Source organism: Vicugna pacos, unplaced genomic scaffold (genome assembly GCF_048564905.1).
Source record: "Vicugna pacos unplaced genomic scaffold, VicPac4 scaffold_19, whole genome shotgun sequence".
In the NCBI taxonomy this organism is placed as follows: domain Eukaryota; kingdom Metazoa; phylum Chordata; class Mammalia; order Artiodactyla; family Camelidae; genus Vicugna; species Vicugna pacos.
The window spans coordinates 73,135,611-73,161,164 of record NW_027328740.1 but is presented as its reverse complement, the minus strand read 5'-3'; the positions used below and the strand labels follow the sequence as shown (position 1 = coordinate 73,161,164).

The following is a 25,554-nucleotide window of genomic DNA, read 5'->3' as shown; positions in this document are numbered from 1 at the left end:
TGTTTTACAGTAACTATAAATGGAGCATCTATTGTACACCTGAAACTAATATCATATTTTAAATCAGCTATATCTCTATAAAAAATTAAAAAATATTTTTAAAATGTTATCACTTTAATATTCAAATCGGTTTTTAAGTAAATACTAAACAGCTTAGAATATATAAAAGCATTTAATTGTGCTGTTTGTTTGCATATTTACATTCAGCCTCTTGCTAAAAGAGAATTTAAACAATTTTTTTAAACACAGCTTAACAACCATAACAACAAAAAGGCAAAACGGAGAGTGAAGAGAAAATGGAGATTCAATACTTAAATGAAACCAGGGGGAGATAAACTCATAAAAATGGATTCCATGAAGTCAGGGCAAGTGTTAAAGGCCGACTACAAATTCAGCTGTAAGATTCTTGGCAGCTAAAGCAAAAAGAAAATGATGAAGGGGCGGGTGGTAGAGCATGTGCTTAGCGTGCACGGGGTCCTGGGTTCAAGCCACAGGGCCTCCACTAACAGATAAATACATCTAATTACCTTCCCACCAAAAGAACCCCAAAGAAAAGATAAAGAGAAATTTCTTTCCCAAAAAACCCTGATATTAAATTTGGGTTAAATACTTAAAAACAGATAAAAAGAAAAATAAAAAAGATAAGTGACACTGTGAAGGAAAACCCCAGCTGGGCTAACAAGCTAAGTCACAAATCTAAGTGTGATAATGTCGGTTTACTGATCTAAGTTTTGCTGAGCTACTTGGTAAACCTGAAGTTTAGTGTCAGTTTAATGGGCTAATAAGCTAACACGTAAATCCAAGGTCAACAGTTGTCAGTAACGGGATCTGTTCCAAATTGATAAGTTTCAGTGTACTGATTCCTTGCTTTTTGTTGTTTGAGCCTTATTGGCTAATAGCCCCATACTTGTAATTAACCCTATAAAACCTCATGTGCACGTCTTGGAGGTGCTCAGAGCTTTGGAAAAGAAGCCCCTCTGAGCGTGCCAGCATAATAAATCTCAGTACTACAACCCTGTGAGTTATACTTGTTTCTTGGCTTGCCTGTTGTTTCTATAACAACACAAGCGATAATGCCCGTGAGATAAATCTGCGGAGGTTGCTGTCAGGTCCCCATGTCTCACGTAGGAAAATCTGAAACATTTTTCTCACCATTCAGGGTCATCATAAGCCCACCTCACACCTCCCGCAGTTAAATGCAAGAGCACAGGTAGGGCCAGACCTTTGCTGTCTCTGTGTCATCACAGTGAGACAGGATGGAAGGGGGAAGAGCACAGCCATTCAAGGAAGGCCACAGCAATTAACATCAAAATGTTAAAGGATTCAACCCCCAATAGGCCTTGAGGCTCAGGATGAAGAGATTTAACTTCTAGCAGATCTTGAGCTTCAGTAAACATCCATTGTATTAGTAACTTGGTCAATAACATGCCCCAGGCAACATGGCAGTCCCAATGATAGCCATAAAAGGTCAAAGGGTGGGAAATGGCCAACTCCCTGGGAATCCCAGCGCCTTACCCTAAGGCTGGTCCTTCTACTTATTAGCATATGAAACCACCAAGCCCAAGAAAACAAGCAACACAGTGCCACCTCGCGGTCACCACTCTCTCTCCCTCTTTGGGGAAGGCCCTCAATCTGTGGAGTGTGTACCTACTTCTAATATGAGCATCAAACCCCCACACCTCGTGACGTTTCTCTTGCATTTCAATGTATCTCTCTGAATAAATCTACCTTTACTCAACACTGGCTTGCTCTTGAATTCTTTACTGCATGAAGTTAAGGAACAAAATCTGGTGGGGCACATCCCAGGGGCTCAATGAAAGCCTGGGACACAGCCCTTCTCATGCCCAACGTTTTTTATTCTTGTATCAACAGGACTGGGCTGTGAAGGGAGGTCTGAGGCCACAGCTAAGGGACAGAAGCAGCCTCCAGGGCTCCAATTGGTGGGCAGTCTCTCCCCCAGCATGGGTCTTGGGGTCTGCCCGGTTCTCTGTGTTTCTCTGTTGTGCTGACTCCCCAGACATACAGCGTACTCCTAGGCTTGTCCCCACAAAACCCTTCTCTCCAAAATACAAGCACATCATGTCACAATCCTCTTGTTCAACAAGGAAATGTTCAGCCCACTTTTTTTCCTCCCCAATAAAGTACCCAACTGTCCTCGCTCCCATCACACCACTATTTTTTGTGAGAACTCTGCACTCGCCACACCCCATCCTGAACACAGGTGCCTTACTGGCTGTGATTGAGATGTTTCTTTCTCACACAGCCTGCGTCCTTTCACTTTCCCCTTGTTACCTTAAAAAAGCATTTCCTGAGTCACTCACCCCTCTGATTCTGAACTAACAAAGTGCTGAGGTTGCAGTCACTATATGCATACATCCCAGTTTTGGCTAGGTTTCCATCACAAGATCTTCATTAAGGAGCTGCATCAAGAAGTTTAAAGAGGCTATTCTTACATCTGAGTGGAGGAGCCTGCAAAAAGTTGAATGGCTTTGAAGAGAGAGTTAACTAGGGACAAAGAAGTTGCAGGTCCTAGTCAAAAGTGTCATGAGGCAAAATGTTCTCCCAAGGCTCAGTGTGGCTTATGAACACGGAGTCGGCGGGGAGGAGGTGACAGGCAGTGAGTAGGGTGAGTGATACGGGTTACGCTCCCCCAGCTGGGGAAGAAAAGGTTTTTTCCAGTTTTCCAAACAATTTCTTACTACCTTTTTCTATTATTGTCACATACTATTTCCAACGAATTAAGCATATCAATGTCAGTCATTTGGGCCACTTGGGAGAAGCTACACGATGCCATTCACAGGGCTGGGACATGACAGCCACACCAGTCTAGATTGAAAGAACAGTCGGGGTATTTGCAAGGTAATCACGGGCATGCAGCAAACTCCCCAGCTTCAATGACCTCATCTCAATGCTGGGGCCAAGAAAACTACCAAGCAAAGTGCGTGATGATTATGGCCAACATCTGTTTACTAGGTAAGTGCCCGTGAAAGCTGCCGCTTAATGGGGAATGAGTACGATCAACGAGGCCCTGTCTACCTGGCCACACACGCCCTGCCTTCCTGCCTTGGTGCAGCAGCAGAAATTGTTTAGCTGAGATGAACACCCCCAGAGCAGCCTCGACGGGAAAGCTCCCAGCTCTGCACGGCGAGACGTGTTCCTTTCCTTCTCAGAGCTGATCACAATTTGCTGTCGTCTGTTTTTATGTTTATCCCTTTTGTAACTGTCTCTCCTTCGGAGTTTTTGCTCAAGCAGCACAGGGCCAGATGTGTCTTGCGGCCTGCCGGATATTCTGGGCAGGGAAACAGCCGACTCCATATCTGGCTCTGGTGCTGAACAGAGAGGGCAGAAGGCCCAGGGGGCCATGCTGAACCGAGGCCTCTGCACCCAAAATTATGGTCTGATTTTGGGCAAATTATACAGTCTTTTTACCATGAGATTCCTCATCTGTCCATGAAAATAACTGTCCATGGCACATAGAATTACAAGGATTATAGGAAATCACCAAATTCATAACCTAGCCAAGGGGCTACAAGTGCATCCTCAACAGACAAATGCTGCCTTTACGGCTCTGACACATGCTAAGCGGGGCGGCCCCACACAGTGAACACTGCTAAGTGCCAGTGGGTTAAGTGCTTCATGTGTGCTATAATACTCTTTAGATCTTACAACAATCCCAGGGTGAAACGAATGTTATGCCCATTTCACAGATTCACCAACAGGTTAAGAGATTTTGAATTCTATTTCAAGGCCCTATGGTGAAGAAATGGCAATTTAAACCGGAATCTGGGCCCAGGCCTTGGCTCCATCTCTCTCCAATCCACCTGACCACTTGCCTTTGAATTCCACCTCTCCAATACACAAGTTTCAGCCGGCCAGCTCTTAAATGCAATTTGTGCAGTTTGTCAATGTTGGTTAATTACCATAAACTGTTCTCAGAAACCACTACAGTAAAGAAAGGTGGACTTAAGGAATTCTGCATTGCGTTCTCCTGCAATGTGCAGGATCCCTTTCCTACACCTCCAAATCCAAGTGTATGCTTCCTCCCTGTTTATGTTTGCACACGGCTTATTAAAGCAGAAGGTACCTGCAGTAATTCCATCTCGGTTGCTTTCCAAGGTTGCAGATTATCCATAATCAGTCTGTGAACGAAAATACTACAATGTGAATGAGAATACTGCAACCATGACAGTAAACAAAGAATACTGAAACCAAGTCATTAAAGGCTGCCGCCACCCCCCAGCTAGGACAGGCCTGCAGCCCAGCTGCTACAGCAACTCACAATGGTGTCGTCTGAGCAGACTCAGAATAAGAAAGGACAGGCTACTGGCCCGAGATAGCTAGGTGCTTGTCTAAAAAATGAATTCAGTGAGTCCAAATATTTGCTTCCTCTCACACATACAAAAGTACTAAATTCTTGAACTTGAGATACCTGGCTTTCTTTAGATAACAAGCAATCTTTTATTGTTCCAACAACCTGGTCTTTGTTGTAATATATCCTAGCTCTGCCTCAACCTCTTGGGAGCAGTCCCTCAGAGAGTTCTGACAGGCTGTCATCCCGGCTCGAGTCCTCCCGCCAAATGAAACATAACTCTTAACTTTTAGGCTGCACATGTATTTCAGTCAACAGTTTTGGACACCATGAAGCACCAGAGCAGATTTCTCTCCACCTGAACTCTCCAAGTAACCGGAGCCTTGGTACCAGCAGTGGCCCTTTGTGCTCATCCACCTCCTCGGGGAGTCCAGATGAATTTGGGTGAGTCTCTCTTGGTTCTCGGATCTCACATATTGGTTGATGATCCTAAGTTTATCTGGCGGTGTATCCAGGTACGTGGCCCTCCAGTTGAAAGAACCTGAGGTGAATTACCCACCCAGTGGAGACATATTGGGTGGGGCCTAGTTGAAAGATAACAGGAAATATCCACCTTGAGGATATGTCCAAAGTGGGGCTGGTGGAAACATATGAGGAAAATACTCACCCAGTGGAGACATCCTGAGTGAGTCCAAGTTGAAAGACACTGGGTTCAGGACTGAGTGGTTAGGTATGAGGCTGGTCTAATATTTTCCTCAATTTGGTTACCTACATTGAATTTTTCAGGATAAAAGTAAAACTCTTATGAGGAAACTTTCAACTCCAAAATTCGGACCATCCTCCTGGCTGGTAACAGCTTTCTCGGGTGACAGAGAATCTTCCAGGAGTGGTAGACACAAAGACTTCATGACACAGAGTTGTCCCTGTGGGAAATCTTACTAGCAGATTTATTCTGAGAACCCGACCTTACAATGGGGAATAGAACTTTCAAAAAAAAAATAAAGAACAGAAAAGAAAAGAAAAAGAAATGACAGATTGCCAGTCTCCAACTATTACCCCAGCCAGGTTTATGTACATACAAAATTTACAACATTAATTGGGAATAAGAAAAAAAAAACTCACTCTGAAAATAACTAACCAAGCCTGATAAAAACATTTTTTGGCATTCTGAACTTATAAAAACAAAATCCCCTTTAGGGGTAACTTGGATTTCTCTTCCTGTGTCCTTGAAATGTAAATGTTTTATCTTTCTCTGGGTGTTTTAAGTGTGTGTATGTATGTATATGTATATTTAGTTTATTTTTTGAAGGAAACCTTGGACTCCACCATACAAAAGTTTCAAGTATTGTGTACATATGGTGGCCACGCAAATAAATTGGGATTCTAAGCAATTCTTTGATTATACCAATTTTCAGATATTTTGCCATCTTAAACTTTGTTGCATCAGCCTGGACCACAAAGGCTTTTAGCTTTTGGAGAGTAAACCTTTGAATTTTATTTAGGCAACACCCCGACTCTCATGTGGAAGGGCCTCTTCATCTTATTGGTTTAAAATCACTATATATATATTATATTTGTATATAAATTGACGGCCATATGATGGATTTTTTAATTTGGAAAACTTTTTAATTGGTGAAAGTTTAAAGAGATCTCATTATAAACAGTTGTTTTATGGTTTCTATTAAAATCAAGTTTAAATGTAGAAAAATATATCTAATGGTTAACCTAAGAACTTAGTTAAAAAAATAAAACTGGTTTAAAAAGCTACGTTTGTGTTTTTCCTTTCTAATAAATGTTTCTAGATATGCTAATAAAAACTTAAAATTATTAATGTTAATTAGGTTGAATAACTGGAAAAATGATTGTAAAAATGTCGAAAAAAAAATTAAGTGGCTTATCCCAAAAGGATAAATATTTTTATATGGTTATTTTGAATCAAATACATAAAATGGACATTTTTGGATTTACATACAGGGTTTTGATACTACACAACGTAAAGTTAAAAAAAAAAGGGCCAAAGAGTTCACCTACTCCCCCCCAAGACTAAAGTTCAAACAAGCCCATTTTACTTACCACAGTTTGAAATATATGTATATATAGACTGAAATACTTGATCAATAATTGGGATAACAGACCAATTAATGAAATTAAAAACTGAGAAGTGCCTAAGCTCTTTGGCTGAAACTTGGGCATCCTAGAGACTTCTATAAAATTATATACAATGCACACACACACAAAAAAAGGTTTCTGGCACTCCTTCTAGAAATAAGAATTATTGATTAAACTTAATAAATATAAAAATTAAAGGTATAAGATTTAATAAAATTGAGATAAAAATTTGTGAAATTGGTATATTTAAATGGTCTTTATACAAAACTTTTGCTTATGTTGTGGGATACATATGTTTAAGAGGAAAAACACTTCCCCTTCTTGGTATTATAAGGCTAGGCACATATCTGTCCCTCTGAAAATATTAATTGAACAAATTAAAATAAACCAATATAGTTACATAAGCCGTCCAATATAATGTAAAACTAAAAACTAATTTGAGTGGCTAATAAAAAAATACAGGTTTACCCTGGGTTTAACTTATAACACAAGGAAAAGAGATCTTACTAAATGCCTTATGCAAGTTTTGGAAGACATATTTAAGTAAGCCTTAATGTTTTAAAACATGGAATTCTTTGTTTACAGCTCTTCTCACTGATACAAAAATGCCATTTAAGGAGATAAAATACGGCATGGATGAGAGAGCAGTTCTCTGGGGACCTGGAAGACAGTGTCTTTGTCTTGCACATCAGAAATATAAATACAACAAACAGTGACCTAGGACTGAGTCTAATTAGCTCAACGAAATAAACCTTAAGGCCAAGAAATTTTTGGCATATTAGAACTCAGAACTCTGAAGGGTCCTTCAGCCTTTGTGAAGAAATTTTAACTGTCTGTTTCATAAATAGTAAGCCTTAGTGATTTGAGCAAGCAAATTCAGCTTACTCCAACTATTATTATACCTATCTTATAAGTAAGTTTTAAAGTGAAGCTATGAGATCTCTAGCATTTTTCTGATTATAAGCCTGTGTACACATTATAGAAGTGAGATATTTCTACTGCTAAAGAAAAAAAATTCAAAGTCATAGAGCTCTGCTTAATTGACGTAAAAATATAAGAGCTTAAACATTAAGTATTTTTAAAATAACAACTGAACAAATTGACTTTCAGCGTCATGTGAAATGGAAAATATTCAATATTAAGATAATATTTGATATTGTTTAGTTTAAGTATGTTCTAATTAATATAGACATCTTTAAAGTCATCAATATTATGTATAATACCTTTACTGTACCTAGGTTTAATGAAAGTCAAATAAGATCCTGTTATATCTGTTGCAGATTTGTCAAAAAAAAATAAAAGTAATGTGCTGTGGTAAAATTTTAATTAAATTAAATGCAAATGAGATGAGAGCTTTGGGTAAATATTTAAAATATATTTTTAAAATGTATGTTTAAGATAATCTCTAAGTGTTTGGTATCTTTAAATTCTAGTGGTGTGCTAAATTAAGTTAAATGACAAGATTTTATTAAATAGCTATGCCATTTTCAGATAAAATAACATTGAAATACGAATTACTTAACATTTGACTTCCTCTTACAGTGAAACTAAAGGTATATAGAAATATTAATAAATGGTTGGTGCCACACTGAAATAGTCTCTATTAGTAAGGGAATGATCTCAGTATCCTAGGAAAGTAATATAAATGCGTAAAGGAAGATATAAGAATGGAATAATACTTTGTTAATGAAAAATAGTGACTTTCTCCTGAAGCTGGTTACCTCTGAATGGAAGACAAAATAAGGGACACACTAATATAAGTATAGAAATCTGTGGAAGGCTTGTGGAAAAGGAACCCTGAGGGAAGAGTTTTGTACATGGTCAGAATTGGCTAAGTTTAGAAACAAATTGGGCAACGTAAATGAATCTTAGAAGTTAGCTGGAACAAGATTAGATTTGGTTTTCTCTCTGTTAAGAGGAAAAAATTTTCTTAAAATATTAATCCACCTTCAGTAACAGATTGTAAAACTTCTTATACCACTTAGCTGATCTGTTCTGCCTTTACATTTGACATATTTTCTTGTTAATGAATTAGTACTACTTTACAGTGATCTATATGTTTATCTGATCAAGTGTTCTGAAATCTTTCAAAAAGCTCCCCAAATATAAAATTCTAATTAATTAAATAAAAATTAATTTAATTAATTAAAATTCTTTTAATCTCCAGTTAAGTTTGGGATGCTACAGAAGGCCCCTGAAACATCCCAAAGAGAGATTTTTAACTATAAAGTTTCATTTGGCATTTTAAATAACATGGAATTGTCAAATGAATCATAAAACTTCTAAGGTTATATTGAATGAGAAATATTATTAATATAGGTATTGTAGAAATTACATGGACTCCCTAAGATTCTGGCATATCTGAAATGTTACCAGTGATAATTATGGGTATAGTGAACAGGTTTCTTTATTGATTATAGTGTAACGGTGTTTAACCATGCTTTTAAATCTTTTGTCATTTATAGACAGTTAATTGTTTTCTTCTGATGGTTTTGCAAAATGCTTTCTCTTCAAGGAGATTTACTGATTTCTAATAAATTTCAAACTACAGCACTGAACTAAACTGGGTAAGAAATTTCAAAGTTCTAATGAAAACTCTCATTAAAAGAATTAGTTACATGGGACTGATTAACCTGTTGAATATGGTTATAATTTTTGATATTGTTTGAAATACTACTGGCTTTTAACCTGTTTCCCAGACGTAAAGAATCTCTTCTCCTTAAGCTAGTTATGGTTCACAGAAATTTGATAAATTATACCTATGTAATCACACTTGGAACACTTATCTTTTCTCTCTATCTGATCCCTCAAGAGACTAAAAACACTTAGGTCCCCAGTGGCTCTATCAAACAAATTAGGGAGATCATCTCCTAACAGATATAGAAGTATAAAGATATTTTAAGGATTTTAAAGAGAAAAGAATTTATCTAAATCTGTAAGGCAGAAACCCATGAAAAGCCTTGACGTGGCTTTCTTGGCCTTAGCAAACCTTAACATTCTACCCTGAGACTCCGTATTAAAACTTCCAACACAGCCAATTTAAAAAAGCCTATATGATCAAATAATCAGACTTAAGTTGTAAAAAATTAATCTTGATTTGGCTATATTTGAGAAAACTGAGGGTAACTTAAGAGAGAAAATAAATTATATTTTAGTGGATATTAAATTCTAGTTTTGTTAATTGAGGTCCATATTTACTAAGACACTTCCCAGATCATTCCTTGCTGTTATGTCACATTACTGTACGGTTTAATTGAATTATGAAAAAGATACTCTAGGTTTGTTTCTGAAGCTCAGAAATCTATCCTTGGGTAAAGTTCCAATGCCCCATGACCTGCAGCCAGGGGTTATACATACTGCAACAGGCATGACTTAAAGAACTGTCTCCAACCTGAATGGAAGGACCCTTTTTCAGGTACTCTTTACCAGACCATACACACCAAAGCTGAAGGAAACGGAGTCTCCGATTCATTTCCTATCTGAAACATCCCCTGCACTGCACTGGCCTATCGAGTGCTGCTCCCCTGAAAACAATGCCCAAATGGAGAAAAAGCTACCAGACCAGGATGAGAAGAAGACGACATCTGAGCTAGACTGCTGACCCAAGACACCGGACCAGGACTGTATACCAATTACTTTGATAATTTCTCCAACCTTTGATTATGAACTACTCCACTTGTTAAGTTTATGATAAATTACCTATGTCTAGTACTTCTGTGTTACCTTGGTGGGTTTCCCTACTCCAAGGCTCTAACTAGATAGCCCTCAGAAACGTTATTCTAAAAAGAATTTATAGTTCTGTTTAGGCCACTGTTGATCTTACAAGGTGGGAGATTTCAACTGGCCAATTAATACCTGCTCTGACCCTGACCATAAATATGAACTTTCTCATAGGATCAAACTCAGAAACACAAGCAAAATTTTAACCCAAAAATACAACTTCTCGACTATTAAATTCTTACTCGTGACTTTATTAACGTTACTAGCTGTATTACTTATATCCTGTCTATTTTATAAAATTGTTGTCTGTTACAATTCCCAATGTGTAACTAGGCCCACAAGATGGATGATGGCTAAACATCTTGAAGAAACAGATAAAATTTATAACCCTGAATAAAATAAATATAATAGTGTGATTCTAGGTATGGGAATGAGCAAAGATGGGTAAACACTTTCTGTATCATAATAGACTAGTAAGACAGGTGATCCAGAGAACTTTTAGTATCAACAGGGCCTGACAAAAAAAACTAACACCTTGAATGGCAACTCAGAAGATTCTTCACCTGAACTAGGAATGAGCCATCCTAGCACCGTGGGACAAAATTGGTCATGAAATTTCTCTCAAAATATTGGTCGAATTTAGGACCAAGTGGGAGCACTGTGAATGAAAATACTACAATGTGCATGAAAATACTGCAACCATGACAGTAAACAAAGAATGCTGAATCCGAGTCATCAGCGGCTGCTGCCAACCCCCAGCGAGTACATGCCTACAGCCCGGCCTCTCAGCCACTCACAGTGGTGCCCTCTGAGCAGACTCAGAGTAAGAAAGGACAGGATACTGGCCCTAGATAGCCAGGGGCTTGCCAAAGGAATGAATTCAATGACCCAAATGTTTGCTTCTCACCATACATAGAAAAGCAGTAAATACTTGAACTTGAGATATCTGGTTTTCTTTAGATAACAAGCAATGTTTTATTGTTCCAATTACCTGGTCTTTGTTGTAAGCTTCTATATATCCTAGCTCCTCCCCTACCTCTTGGGAGCAGTCCCTCAGAGTGATCTGAGAGGCTGTCATCCCGGCTCGAGTCCTCCAGCCAAATAAAACAAAGCCCTTAACATATAGGCTGAACGTTTATTTCAATGACGTTCCAGAATAGACACAACTCATCAATTCTGTAATGGAACACACTGAATCAGGAACCAAAGCGTGTTTTAGTCCGGTAAATCTCCGGGTTCCTATTTCTTCCTGTCATTATACAATCCCTCTAGAACTCATTAATTTGCTGTCTGCTCCTCTGGCAACAAAACTCGTAGAAGACTCAACTCAGCAGAGCGCCCTGCTGGGGAGAACACCCCGCAGAAGCACTGCAGGCTGCCTGCCCTCCTGCACGCTCTGCTGACCCTTGGTGTCCCCCGTGGAGACCAGGCCAACAGAGCTGTTCCTAACAGCTACAAATTCGCACTCGTTAAATAAATCATTTTATTTTATATGATATTTTACGTATATACCCATCTCTGAAAACAGCTTTGCAGAAGCTCAAATCTTCAACATCAATCCCCAAAGGCAAATCCGGTCCCCAAGGGGAAACAAGACTTAAGACGACGCTAAGGCCTCCAATGTCCTCTCAAGGACCGTCAACCAAACTGCCTGCAGGTCTGCAGCTGCAGGCTGTTACATGTCTGCTTTTAAAGCAACCCCTTCCTGCCCTCGGGTATTACAGTGTCCCTCTACGCCCTCCTGTCTCAGAGTAAAAGCAGCCGTTGCAGAACCTTGCAGGGAAGCACTGACAGGAGTCGACAAAGAGGATCAGAGCTAAGCTAATACTTCTGATGACACGACCTTGTCACTGTGTCACTTTACAGATGAAGATATATATAGAGAGAGGTGGGGTGATATTGCTTAAAGTCACACAGCTAATAAGTGGCAAAGTCTATAACTCTGCTCTTCCCTTCGGCGTGACGCCCCAGCTGGGACGCCCACAGGGTTGTCTCATGCCTGCCTGAACAATCCTCTCCTGGCACTCATAACCCACCACAGGGTCTGACCCTAGCCTGCCTTTTCAGCATCTATTCCCTCCAGTCTCTCAGGAACAAGGCCGTTTGGGCCACTGTATGACTTCCGGCTCCCGGAAACATCAGTGCTCATGCTGGTCTTGCCTGTGCATCCGGCCCGCTGCTCAGAGGCTCTTCCTCCCCTGCAGGAGGACGTTTCCACTCTCCGCAGGGACACCTCCTCAGGGGAGCCCTCTTCTCGCTCTCAGGACGGCAGGGCCACATCCCGAGCTGCCCCATTAGGACAGTGTGCGCCCAGGTCTGTTAATCAGACCAGCAGCATCAGAGCCAGGGATTATGCCCGGGCTACCCTGCAAAACTACTGCCCGCCACACAGTCCCCAGCCAGCAGGTCACCTGGATGTCACAGCAAGTGCCCCACCCAATCCAGAAGCCTCTTCATTTGCCAGCATCGCTGATGACTGGTTTCCAAACTTTGGTCAGTTTCGCACAAAACAGCACCTTCAACTGTGAAGCAGAGGGTTTCGCTTCTGCTCCCCATCCTTACTGGTAATGTCAAGGAAAACAAAGAGGCCTTTTCTCAACACTTTTATAATGACACCCTCCCACCCACAATATTCATATGCTCAAGAGCTTTGGATCCACGTGATTTTCTTTCCCTTATGATAAGCGGCTCAAAACACTGCGGGATTCCTTCTATTTAGAGGGTATTTGTACTCAGTTTATCGGCTTTAATCTGTTTTTGTCTCTCTTCAATATCCCTAGCAGTTGCCACCTCTTACTCCCTTCAGCAGCCTCCCTCCCAACATCTACTCTAGGAAATCAGCTGTGATGAGGGGCCCTGGGGCAGTCACAGACGATGCAACTAAGGCAAAGAGAGGGTCCATAATTTGCCCGAGAAGATCAGCTTCAACCCCCAACAATGTGTGTCACGTCCCTGTGTTTAACTCTTATGCTAAGCAAGATAACTTTTTGTAGATTATGGTTATAAACAGATGAGGTATAAAAATACATACAAGGACACACATATACTCTAAGATGCTCACTAACTCCACTATTTTGTTTCTACTTATTTCTATTAAAAAATATTAAGAACCTCTGCAGTCAGTATAGCAAAATGTTACTGGGCTTTAAATCCAGAATATAGAGGTGTTAAATGTGTCATTACTCATACTTATTTGTATGTTCACAATACAAAATTATTTGAAAGTCCCTCTCACCTCCCCCTACTCACTACTGGCTCTCACCTGAGCTCCCAGACCACACATCTAACAACCTTTCACTTTACCCACAGCTGAACTCATCAGATTTCCGCGGAACTCCCTCTGCAGCTTTCCCTCCTCAGAGCACAGAAGGACCATCATTTACCTCATTAATCCACCCAGAAACCTGGGCCTTACTCCATCCTACATTCACAGACAGCCTTCATCCTTTCCTTTTTACCATCTAAACATGCCTTCAATATGTTCGCTTTTAAACACTGACCGTCCCACCGCTCAAGTGGAAGCCACCAACACTGCCCACCTGGACACATGAGTCTCCTACGTGGCCCCACAGCCACTCTCCCCTACTTGAGACAAATGGGACTTTGTCACTCCCGCGCTTTTTGGACTCTTTTCAGACCCACTCTTCTTAGAAGAAACTCCAAGTTCTTCACCAGGTGAAAGTCTTTGCCATGAAATTGTCACCTCAGGGAGGGCAGGACCCGCCCTCTCCCCTCGGCCCCGCCCTCTCCCCTCGGCCCCGCCCTCTGGCAGAGCATCAGCTTGGGAGGACCTGCTGAGCTACACCAGCCTGTATTCTAAACCTGGTCTGAGTTCTTAGCAAACTGCTTCAATTATCCATACAATTCCAAGGTAAATTAGAAAGATTTTAGATGTTGAGCTAGACTATTGATTTTGGGATTTTGCACTAGCAACCTGCAAGGACATGTTCTAAAGATTCTGTCTTCTTAAAACCACACCCAGGTTAAAGGAGTATTTGTGGAATGTCTTCGGAGGAAAAGGGACTGTACTTTTACAGGCTTTATGTTTTATAACATGAACAACCCGGACAGGGTCACAAATGGAACCGCCTCACAAGTGACAGAAGACAGGTGAGAGGCACAAAGCAACAGGTTGCAAAGATGGTAAGAGCAAACATGATTCTCCAACCCCCCCAAAAATTTTTGAAACAACCAAAAATTCTGAATTTTAAAAGTAAGAGAGTATCATATAGAGAAATGAAATAAATAATGCTCTTCATCAGGGTTTCAAGATCTCACTCCAGAGTTTTTAGCAGGCCATACTGAATCCTAGCACAGAAAAATCAAATGGACTTGTAGTGAGAAAGTTCCAGGAAAACTGCAGTAATTCCTCCACTTGTGTAAGGACATACACTCACCTGCTGAAGGTGAATGTAAACCGCATTCTGGATAAATTCGAAAGCTTCCAGGCTCCGCTTCTGGATGCCAAGGACATGGACAGCTTGGAAGCATGCTTCTAACTCAGTCATCGGCATTTTTACACTGCAGGGGAAACGGAGGCACCCAGTCAAGAGCAGAGATGTTCCTGTCGTGTCTCACAGGCCGTGCCTCGGGGATTCAGTGCCCTGCAGCAGCCCGGCCCCAGGCAAGGACCAGCAGCGTTTTCCACCCAAGCAGGAGGGGCACTGTGCTTGAGAAAGCCCATCTCCGATGGGGGCAAGAGGGGCTGGTAGGGTTCAGTGAACCTATAAATGCCCACAGAAATATGCCTGCATTCATTCAAGTGATGCAAACAACTGTAGCAGGCTATTTAACAAAATTTCAATTATCAGTGGAAATTTTGCCATTCCTTTCCGCTTGTCCCCTGCACTCTGAGACAGGCTTAGGCTCTCTTACACCTGCAGCTCTGTGCAATAGTTGTGAAGTCATTTTACTTTACAGATACCACGGTTCTGCCCAGGGTGATATCCAGCCCAGAGAGGTGGCCCAGGCCAATTTAAAGCTATGTGGCTTGCGTGCGGGGGCAATTACAGGAGCTGGTTCTGGAGCCAGGCCCCTCCCCACCTCTGCTCCCCTCTCTCCCAAGGCCCCGCTGTCAAGCACTCAGGCTCCGTGATCTTATGTCCTACTCTTCTACTCTACTCCAAACCCTTTTCCTTTTGTTTTTTTCCCTAATTATTCCCAGCTGGAATGATTTTTCAATCTCAATATCTGAAAAAAATTCCTGCAGCCGAAAAAGAGGTCTCCAGAGGTCAATGCCCATATGCTGGTTCCTGAAGAGAGCCCCTGGCTACGGGGACCCTCACCAACACTCACGGGGCATCAGAGATGTTGCAGGGTCGGCCACCCCCTACAAGAGTTTGCTGTCACCCCAATGCCTGCACAGCATCCCTGCTCACAAAATATAGTTGGTACACTTATCGGTTATTAAGAAGCAAAAATACAAAATTGCTCGTATTTCTTACTAATATTATCTATGAAGCTGGAAACGGAATTGTAATAAAATGTACAGTTTTTACCCTATGTTAAATCTGTTCCTTTGAGTTTAAACCTGTGCCCTGTTTCCTAGGCTCAGACTTGGTAGCTCTGCACCATTTGAAAAAGAAAGTTGCCTTTAGCCTGAAATCTGCAGGAAAGCCTATTCTCCTGGCCCTGATCTTTAAAAATGTTAGCTCATCTGCACTTCTGTAGAGATGGCAAGTTGCATAATAGAGAATAGCCTTTGTTTTTTTGGAGGTTTTACAGGGGTACCATGATTTGATCCACATGGACAGCTGCAAGAACAGCGGATTCAAAGGACAAACAATTCATAAAGCAAGAAGTATGCAACAACCAACCACAACCCCGCCCCTTTTTAGTATAAAAGGAGACTGAATTCTTACTTGGGGAAGATAGTTCTCCAGGACATCAGTCTGCCGTCTTCTGGGTCTGCCAGCATTGCAAGTGAAGTCACTATTCCTTGCTCCAACACCTCATCTCCCGGTTTATTGGCCTGTCATGTGGCGAGCAGAACGAGTTTGGACTCAGTAACAAAATGACTGCATTGGAGGTAGTATGTCTCCAATGTTTCCTCATTTCCAATATGTAACATGCACATCATTTATGATCTAGTGCAAATAATTCATCAAAGACAACCACAAAAAGAAACTATACTCACCTAGCTATCAACACTGAAGTCACAACCTGTCAATTTTATATGATGTTGAACAACACAATGGAAAAACCTAACATAGGGAGTTGATTCCACGGAAATAAAATTATTTCTACTCCTTCAATACTTTTTCTTTTCTTTTCTATTTTATTTTGTTTTGCTTATTGAAAGGAAAATAAAAGTCAAGTCATTTTATTTCACGTATTTTTGTTATAGCTACATTCTTTAAATACTACAAAGAGATTTAAACTGCAAAAAATTGTTCATATATTAGTATAAAGATATATACACAATCAATGGGGATTAGGAAAGGAATGGACATTTACTAAAAATCCACTGCAATCTTGTCTTTTACAAGCATATCCTGGAATATAAGCTATATGATCCAGGGGGCTCCACCCCCATTCTCACTGTTGAGTCCCTTAGCAATCAACTACTAAGGCACCAGCATAGAACCATGTGATCAGTATTTTAGGAATAAATTAGGGAATTAGCACATTCAATTCTAAAACAAAAACCCTAAAATAAATACTGAACTTATTTACAGATAAAGAAAATTGGAACCAAAAAAGTAGTTATTTCCCCAAGGTCACAAAGCTAATAACTGGTAAAGACAAGATTTGAACTCATCTGCCTGATTCTAAAAACTAAGGTGGAAATCCCATTTGACTGGGGAGGGTCCAGCAGCAGAGCCTATCACCCTATCTTTGTTCAGATCTAGCCTTAGACAGCCTGAGACAGCACCCCATTCCTATGGAACTCGAGGGCAAATGATAACAATAAGGATTTTATATCCAGTAGTTTGTTAGGTCTCATTTATATAAAGTGTCAGCAGGTCAGCAGAAAAACTCTGGAAAATATGAGTGGGTCCAGAGCTTTCTGCTGATTAGTAACTCAGTCTCTCAGGACATAGTGACCTTCCCATGAGAGGCCTCATGGACATAAACTAAAGGCAGCTGGGCAATGAAAACTAACAAGAACCTGGAACTCAAGCAAGAAGGTTCCCTGCCATCCCCCACCCAGTTGCCTCTTCACCCGCGTGGACATGATGGCAGGAGACCCAGATTCTTGTCTAAGTTACATCATCATGGATTCTCATCCATAATAATGTATGACTCTATGCCGCCTTATGTCCATTAAAACTCAAATATGATAACACCAATATCTCAGCAGAATATCTATGTCTCCACTTCCTGTCTTCTAATAGGAGAATATTTTTATGGACAAAAAGCAGAAATCCAATTTAAAAAACCATGCACGAAGCCAGGTGAAATTCTGCTTAAGAGACTGCTCTCACGCTGAGTAAATGAAAACTCAGAAAAAGTGGCCCTTCTCCCTCAGCAAATGGGAGGTAGCCTGATGTGTGTGTGTGTGTGTGTGTGCACGTGTGTGTGTGTGTGTAAATCAAATACAATGAATTCTGGGATGTGTACAGTTTTTTTAAGTCACTGTCATTTCATGGGAATGAGCCAACATTTAAATAATTTGAATCTAGTGTTCTGAGAGAGTCTCAGGCTCTTGGTGGAGGAGGTGAAAGGGGAGAGTGAAGGAGGAAAGAGGTACATGAAGCAAAGAACTAAGAATACTGCCAGGGAAAGGCAAGACGTTAGTTTTGTTCTTCCTTGCACCACATACAAATTAGGGACTCGCTTTCTGCTGATGACTTATCGAGCACTGATTTGCAGGAGAAGAGGGGACAGCTCATTGCTCACTGAGCTTGAGACTGTACGTGGCATCTTATAGACACAAATCATTTACCCTGATCAAACACTCTAGCAGCAGGCTGTAATTCTTCTGTTTTGAGAGACAACAAAGCAGGAGTTCAAACAGGATGCATAACTTGACAAAAGTCAGAGGTCCAGTAAACTAAAGAGGATTAATTCAAACTCAGATCTGAATGCAGAGTCTGATCTTCCCACTCCCAGGACTGGAAAATCCTTAACACAGGCTCCCCAGCTCCCCTGCATTGTTCCTGGCACCAAGCATTTGCCATGGCAATGGTCACCATTTCTCACAGACACAGCGCTCTGTGCAGCAAATGACCTTGATCAGACCTTGATCATCTACCTGCCACGCCCACCAGGCTTCACCATACAGGCAGGAAAGCTGGCTTTCAAGTGCATACAAAGCCATTCCTTGTCTAACCTGGGCTCTTCTGTGGTTTCTCCAGCCTAAAGGCAGCCATGAAACTGCTCACAGTTTGTACATGAGCCACACTACCTCTCTCCATCTGTCTCCCCACCTATACTACTTAGCTATGAACATTTTGAGAATCTTCGACACAAATTTTTAAAAACAAAAAAGAAAGGATTCTGGAACAACTACTTAATACTTACAATTTTAAATGACAAAATACAAAGTGAGTATTTACAAACCGAATCTTCCTTTCTAAATTTCAGTTTTAAGCGTTTAAAAATATAATAGCAAAAAATTTTCACTTACAAAATTGACAAAAACATAAACAATAATCTGGAATAAGTTAAAAAATAATGCCCATGTTCTAAATGGAGAAACTTCAGGGCTGTACTGAGGGGTAAAGTAAGAGGTGAGAATGTAGAGACATCAACAAATTGCATGGAGGAAAGCAGTTTTGTAAAGATGTAAGTTCTCATCAGAATAATTCAAAACTTACTGAAAACTCCCATGACAACTCCAATCTGATTTTTTTTAACTTGAACAAAATATTTTGGAATTCTTCAGGAATAATAAAATCATAATACTAGACAAGAAAATTTGGGATGGAAGAAAAGAATGAAAAAAATTCAGACTGCCAATTATTAAATAAATTTTTACAATATGTAAGTTATGGTGCTGGAGAAAGAAAGGCAGATTGACAGAAGGGAACCATGAGCTCAAAAAGAGACTCTAGTGTACACAAGTATTTTGTAAAGGTGGGATTTCAAATCAAAGAGAAAAGTATGAGTTCAGTAATTGTCCTGAGACAATCAGACAATCACCTAGAAAGAATAAATACTATTCCTCTCATAAGGACCACAAGATAATTTACAGACAGTGATGTAAATATAAAAAAGTACTAATAACAGCAAATACAACACTTTGCTCTTATTAACTCAACTTACCCTTACATTAACAAGTACTATTATCATCTCCATCTTAGAGATTAAAAAAAACCTACAGAGGAGATTTATTCCAGTATAAGAAATTATTTTTAAGAATAATTTCAAAGATAAAACACATAAGGAATACATTTATTATCATAAGAATATTTTGAGACACTACCAAAATAAAAATCCTCCTAAACAAAATGAAAGGAAAGAAATGACAAGAAAAAGCTCTGTGATACATGTTGTTGAAGACAAGAAGTTAATGTTCATAACATACAAAGAGCTGTCACAAACCAACAAGAAGCTCCCCCACTTAAATGTGTGCAAAGGATAAAAGGAATCATTCATTTTAAAAAAGTCAAATGGCTAATGAGTGAAAAATGCTCAATACCTCACTGGTCATCAAATGCAAACTAAAACAATGAAAAAGCACTTTTGCTCATCATATTGGCAAATATTTTTAAAAGATATTCTATCTAGTGTCCATCTGTGGGAGAAGAAACCATGAGCGACATTTTCAGAGGACGACATGTCAATGGATATGTAAACTCTGAAAAACGTACGTACACAATGACTCAACACCACTTCTAGGAATCGTTTCCTTTAGGAAAAAACAAATTAGGTCCAAAAAGATGTACCCATCAGGGCATTTACACAGCACTGTTTACAATGGTGGGAAGAAAAACTGAAGTGAAATCATATCCAGCAATAGAGAATTGGTTACATAAGTAATTGTGCATCTTTTCATTCCCCTATGGAAGGAATTTCTAGAGTTACTTGAATGGAGTCTGTGATGAATGTAAATGTCACATCCAGGGACTAAATTTCCAGAAGCCTTAACTAAGGGAATACTCATAAAAGATCACAGGAATGTCTGTACAAGAAGGATGCCAGTCAAATATCCTTTCTGACAGTGGAAAATGGAGAAAATTTAACTGTCCACCATCAAGACAATGATGCGGTAAATCACGACGAGCTGCGAGCAATGAGGGAGCCAGCGTTTCGCCGTGGTCCAGGGCCTTGTCCACAGCATTCTCTCACCAAAGGTGTGCGTGGGAAAGAGACCACACCCGCAAATCAGGAGACCCCTCCACTCTATCTGAAAGGACCGGGTGAGTCTGGAGTGGGAGGACGTCTATGATATACACCTGAGTGATTAAAGCGAGCTGCAGAAAAACATATAGTATGGTCTCATTTTTAAATAAAGCATATATACACACACGTATACATGGAATTCTCATATGTGTGTATATATGTATGTCATAGGCATAAAGGTCATGAAACATATATATCAAATTTTCAACAGTTTTTACTCTTCGGAAATAAGGGGAAGGGAGGTAGGGCCTTCCTGTACCACCACAGTTCTCTTTTCAGTATTTCAGTTAAGTATACTTGGAATTTAAAAGTTTATTTAAGTCCGAAGTAAAATTGACAATGCCTCCACAAGACAGAATGCTATACTGGTCATCAAAAATCATGCCAGAGGAGATAGAATATTGTAGAAAAACATATAAAAAGCCAAATGGAAAATGGAGGTGTCCACACAGTAAACAGTCACAGAGTGCTCTCTGGTTTTTTATGACAGAGGTGATCCACACTGATGAAAATATACGTTAACGTCTTAATTATTATCTTTGAATAGCGGGACAAGGATAGCCTCTTTTGCCCCCTTTTTCAGACTTATTATTTTAAATTCACATTCTTTTTCATCTGAAAAAAGCATTTTTGGGTGTGTAGTACTATGCATTGGAGAATAATACAAGAATACTTAGAGAAACAAGTAACTAGGAGACAAAGCAGCAGCATCACACAATGTAGGACGGGCGATCCTGATTAACACCACGCAGTTACATAAGGACCCACAAAGTGAGAGCACCTGCTGTAACAGGGCGTGGCCCCCTTCTATTTGTCAGCAGTGTCTTCAGGGCTGAGGCAGTTCTGAGCACGGCCAGTGTCAGTGCTGGTGTCTGGATGGATGCTACTGGGGGTGAGGGCACCTGCAAGCCGAGAGGAAGAACAGAAATCATCCTCTGCCTTTTCTGTCTTGTTTCTTTGTTACTTTAAAAGAGAGCCATATATAAGATAAACCGTGTATCTCCCCAAATGAAATTTCAGTAATGAAACCGTTTTTAAAGACTTCACAGCTTATATTCTGCCTATAACTGTCTTTTCAACAAAGATCATATTTATTAAATGTTAATTAACTCAGTTAATTAACTCCCTGTTGAAACATTCTAGTAAAGAACATGAAATGCAGTATGTAAAAGAACCACACCTGCAGTGACTAGCTCAGCTGTCTTGACGGCAGTGCAGTCAGCCCCCACCATCCCGTGGCCCTGAGCTCCTGATGCTGGTAAGAGATTACGCTGCCGCCTCAGATGGAGAGAAACGGTGAAAGCATTTCTTGAACCCTACAGCACTGACAAAACATAACTGACAAATCCCAGGCCCCTTTGAGGCTCTCATTTTCTGTTTCTGGCCAACCCCCATCAATGAGCAGAACCACCCAATCCCCGAGCCATGGGACTCACGTGGGAAGCAGTTTTGGAGAAATTTCCAGGTATAGAATGTAACCAACTATACATAGAACTCTGAAAAAGAAAAGATGCCATACTCTGATTTTGGAAGACACTCAAAATATTCTCCTAAGCCTTAGTAGCTGGAAAGGCTGGGCTTCTCCTAAGTCACTTATTTATTTCACAGCCAGTAAGCATCTCCCTCAAATCCTGCTTCCCTGTGTCTGCTGGGAGCTTGAAGCACACTGCTGCTGTCGATCTTATAAGTCACATGGCAGAGAAATGTGTCTCACGCCTGCAATCCTCACACAGGCTCGCCTCCTAGCCTCACTGTCTGAACTGGGCCCCATTTTCTCACCTGTTTATTTGGTATCTGTTCTTCTGTAAGCTACCTGAAATGCGTTTTGGAACATGTCAGAAGAAGCAGTGGGTTGAGAAATGGACAGATTGAGAGGTGAGAGATGGGCAGACAGAAAGAGAGACTCCAAGAAAAGGGGAACAAATAAAATTTCCTATGCAAAACCCTCTTCTAATCAGGGAAGGAAACCACCACGGAAAAGTGTGAAGAGGCAGGTAGCTTAGGACTGTTTCCTGGATTCCATGAAAAGTAATACCAAGAGATGAGAGGGTAGAACTTTAAATAGTAAAAGAAAAAAAGCACGCATGCTTGAAAAATATATCTACAATATGTACTTTCTAAAGAATAGACTGAAATCAGCAGGGCCCAATAACACTACACTTGGGTATTTACAGAAGTGAGAATCCCATCTCCAAACCACAAGGCATCCCTTCAGAGCACTGACAGTCTACATGTGGCGGTCATAAAGCCATCACCGCAAAAGCTATGCTACCCTGCACTTACGAGGAATGAGCAGCTGTGCTCAGGCTGCCCATGCGCATCATTTACACCCCACAGCACCTCTACGGGGGGGACGCCTAGCGAGCCCCGTCTCTGCAGGACAGAAAACCAGTTCTGGAGAGGCTAAGCCGACTTACCAGTTCTCCATCTCACAGGACTGGTCTCTCCAGAGCAGGACACGAACTCGGACCCACGATTGTAACCATGGTACTACAGTGCTTTGTGTGCTGTTTGTGTGTATAATACATTTGTTTCTATCATGAAAGGTTACTTAATAAATGATCGGTTGTCTTGTCTATCTCATTAGCTCACAATCAATCTTTATACTGTTGAATTGTACTCTTTTCCCCTGAAGAAAGGAATGGAAACAGCGGGGGTCAGAAAGAGGTGGGGCTCCATTCTTTATCTGGGATCTCATCTCATCGAAGTCTCCAAACAGGGAAAAGGAGCAAATGTTCTCTTTATCTTTTAAAGAGAGGGCTCCAGTGATGGTGACTTATTCAATTACAAAATCAAGGCTGGGGAAAGGGCACATGCAGCAACTAGAGCAGTATCAGCTGTAGGAAGGTCAAAAGTGCTCACGGGAGGGCTCAGGGGGCAGCCTCATTTAATTTCAATCAATAAAACAATAACAAACTCTAAAAATACTGGCCTACAATGGATTAGCTCTTTCTTGACATCTAGCAAGTTTCCACAGCCCACATGTAACATTATCGGGAACCAGTGAAAGGAAGAGTCCACAGACAAGGAAAATCAATGCCACAGGCAGGCTGAAACCCAGGCTGGAGTTTAGGAAGAGAAAGGGCATAGTTAAGAACTGGGGAAAGGCTGGGGAAAAAAATCATCACAAGGACTCTCAAGCATCATCCAACAATCATATAATCATTCATTCAAGAGAGAGTTACTGAGGTCGTATTCTGTGCAAGATTGTACAGCGGGTGAAGCAAGAGCGCAGCGTCCATGGTGGCAGCAAGTTGCGGGGCTCAAATACACTTCTGATCCCGGTACCTTGCACACTTGTCCTCAATATAAAGGCAAAGATAATTAAAGTAAAATAATACTCTGTAAACTCAAAGCATTGTTGAAAATAAAAAGTTAAAGAAGACCTAAATACCAGGACAGACACTCCACACACATTCCCCTATCAAAAGAAAGTGCTCTTGGAATGGCAGTGCTCCCCAGAGCGATCCGTATATTCAACGTGGTCTCGATCACAATCCCAGCGGGCTCCTCTGCAGAAACTGACTATCTGCTGCTACAATTCATATGGGAATTCAAGGATCTCAGTAACCAATACGTACTTGAAAAAGAAAAATTTGAGAGGACTTATAATTCTCAATTTCAAACCTTACAACTGTATCTCCAGGTGAGATTAGAGGCCATTGTGAAGTTATTACTGTGTTAATCCTTATTTACTAAATTCTCTACAATGAATATTACTGTTACAATAAGAAAAATAAAAAGTAAGTTATCCTTTAAAACATGCACACCGATTCATTCATTGGGAAAAAATTATTCTATCAATTAAGAGATAAATATCTATTGAAAAAGGACAACTTAAAAACAAGAGTGCATTTGCATTTTTCATAAATTGAAAACTGAAAAGCACAAAGACGTCAAGTTTCTAGGGAGACCAATGCAACATATTAATAGTTATTTTCAGAAATTCTAATTTAACAATAAAAACTCTGGAAAGGGAAAATCGTGACTGAGAGCCAACTGCAAACACATGGAGAGCAAAGGCCTAGAAATCACAGTTCCTTTAACTCTGCTCCTAACACAATAGGAGAGGAAATTCCTCACTGAGGGGACAGTGGAATCCCATGCATAAGACAGGATACACAGTACAAACTGCACTAGAATTGGGGGTGATTTCCATAGAAGAATTCTAAAGTTACAAAATTGCTGAAAAACTATTAAAACACTGACAGAAAGATTAAAACACACAGTCATATATATTATATAGAAACATATGTAGTCTGCTCCCATGTTGCATTTAAATACAAATATATTTGTTCATTTATGGGCACTTATGACTTTATCCCTGGTAGAATATTTCAACTAAAACAAATAATCAATATAACACTCCTTTTGTCAAATCTACTTGATAAGTTACTCTGCTATGTAAACATAATGTGTCTAAGATAGATGTAAAATTAGTGAAAAAGAGCTTTGTATGGCTTCTTGAACTATTCTCAAAATTCAAAGCTTAATTTTAAAACAGATCTGAACAGTAATTCTATATTACCTTTCCCGTCGTGAAATGAACAACACAGTCTGTTGTCAAAATTCTGTCCTTACAATGATTCACGAGCACCGTATCCTCACAAAACTGCTGGACAGCAAGGCACTATCCAGACACTGTGACCCAACAAATGAAACACAATGAAGACAGTGACCCTATTCTGGAGGGCTTATAGTCTGTGTCAACACCAGGGTTTTATTTGATTGGTTTGATTGGTTGGCAAAATAAAATCAATCAAGTACTTTCTTCTTTGAGCATTCTATAAGTCATGACTCTGCTGTTAGTGTCATGAGCAGGAAAGACTTAAGCATGACTTGATTAGATCAACTAGCAACAATCATCACTGGAGAGTGAGTAATAAAGAAGTTAACTGATAGCAATGCTTCTCCCTACATGAGACCTAAAATAAATCGACACTGATATCCGAAAAGAAAATGAGAATTTGAGGTCCCCAATAAGAAAAAAATCTAACAAGAAATCAAAAAAGTAAAGATTGTTTCATTAACGTTTCCTGGAAAGATTGGAGCATGGTGGTGTTGAGCTCAGATGCTAGGGAAAAACATGAGGGTCTGAATTCCCACAGCACTGGGTAGCTTTGACA

The 25,554-nt window shown here is 40.3% G+C and overlaps 1 protein-coding gene across 1 annotated transcript in view; it reads right to left on the bottom strand.

Moving 5' to 3' along the window:
* The window catches only part of LOC140693509 (uncharacterized), a 311,246-nt gene that overhangs the window by 106,830 nt on the left and 178,862 nt on the right, over window positions 1-25,554 (bottom strand). Inside the window, exons 9-10 of the mRNA XM_072957329.1 lie at window positions 16,000-16,109; window positions 14,536-14,659 (exon numbers count right to left, since the gene is read on the bottom strand). Coding sequence (XP_072813430.1) covers window positions 14,536-14,612 — 77 coding nt within the window. The 5' untranslated portion in view covers window positions 14,613-14,659; window positions 16,000-16,109. The remainder of the gene's footprint in view (window positions 1-14,535; window positions 14,660-15,999; window positions 16,110-25,554) is intronic.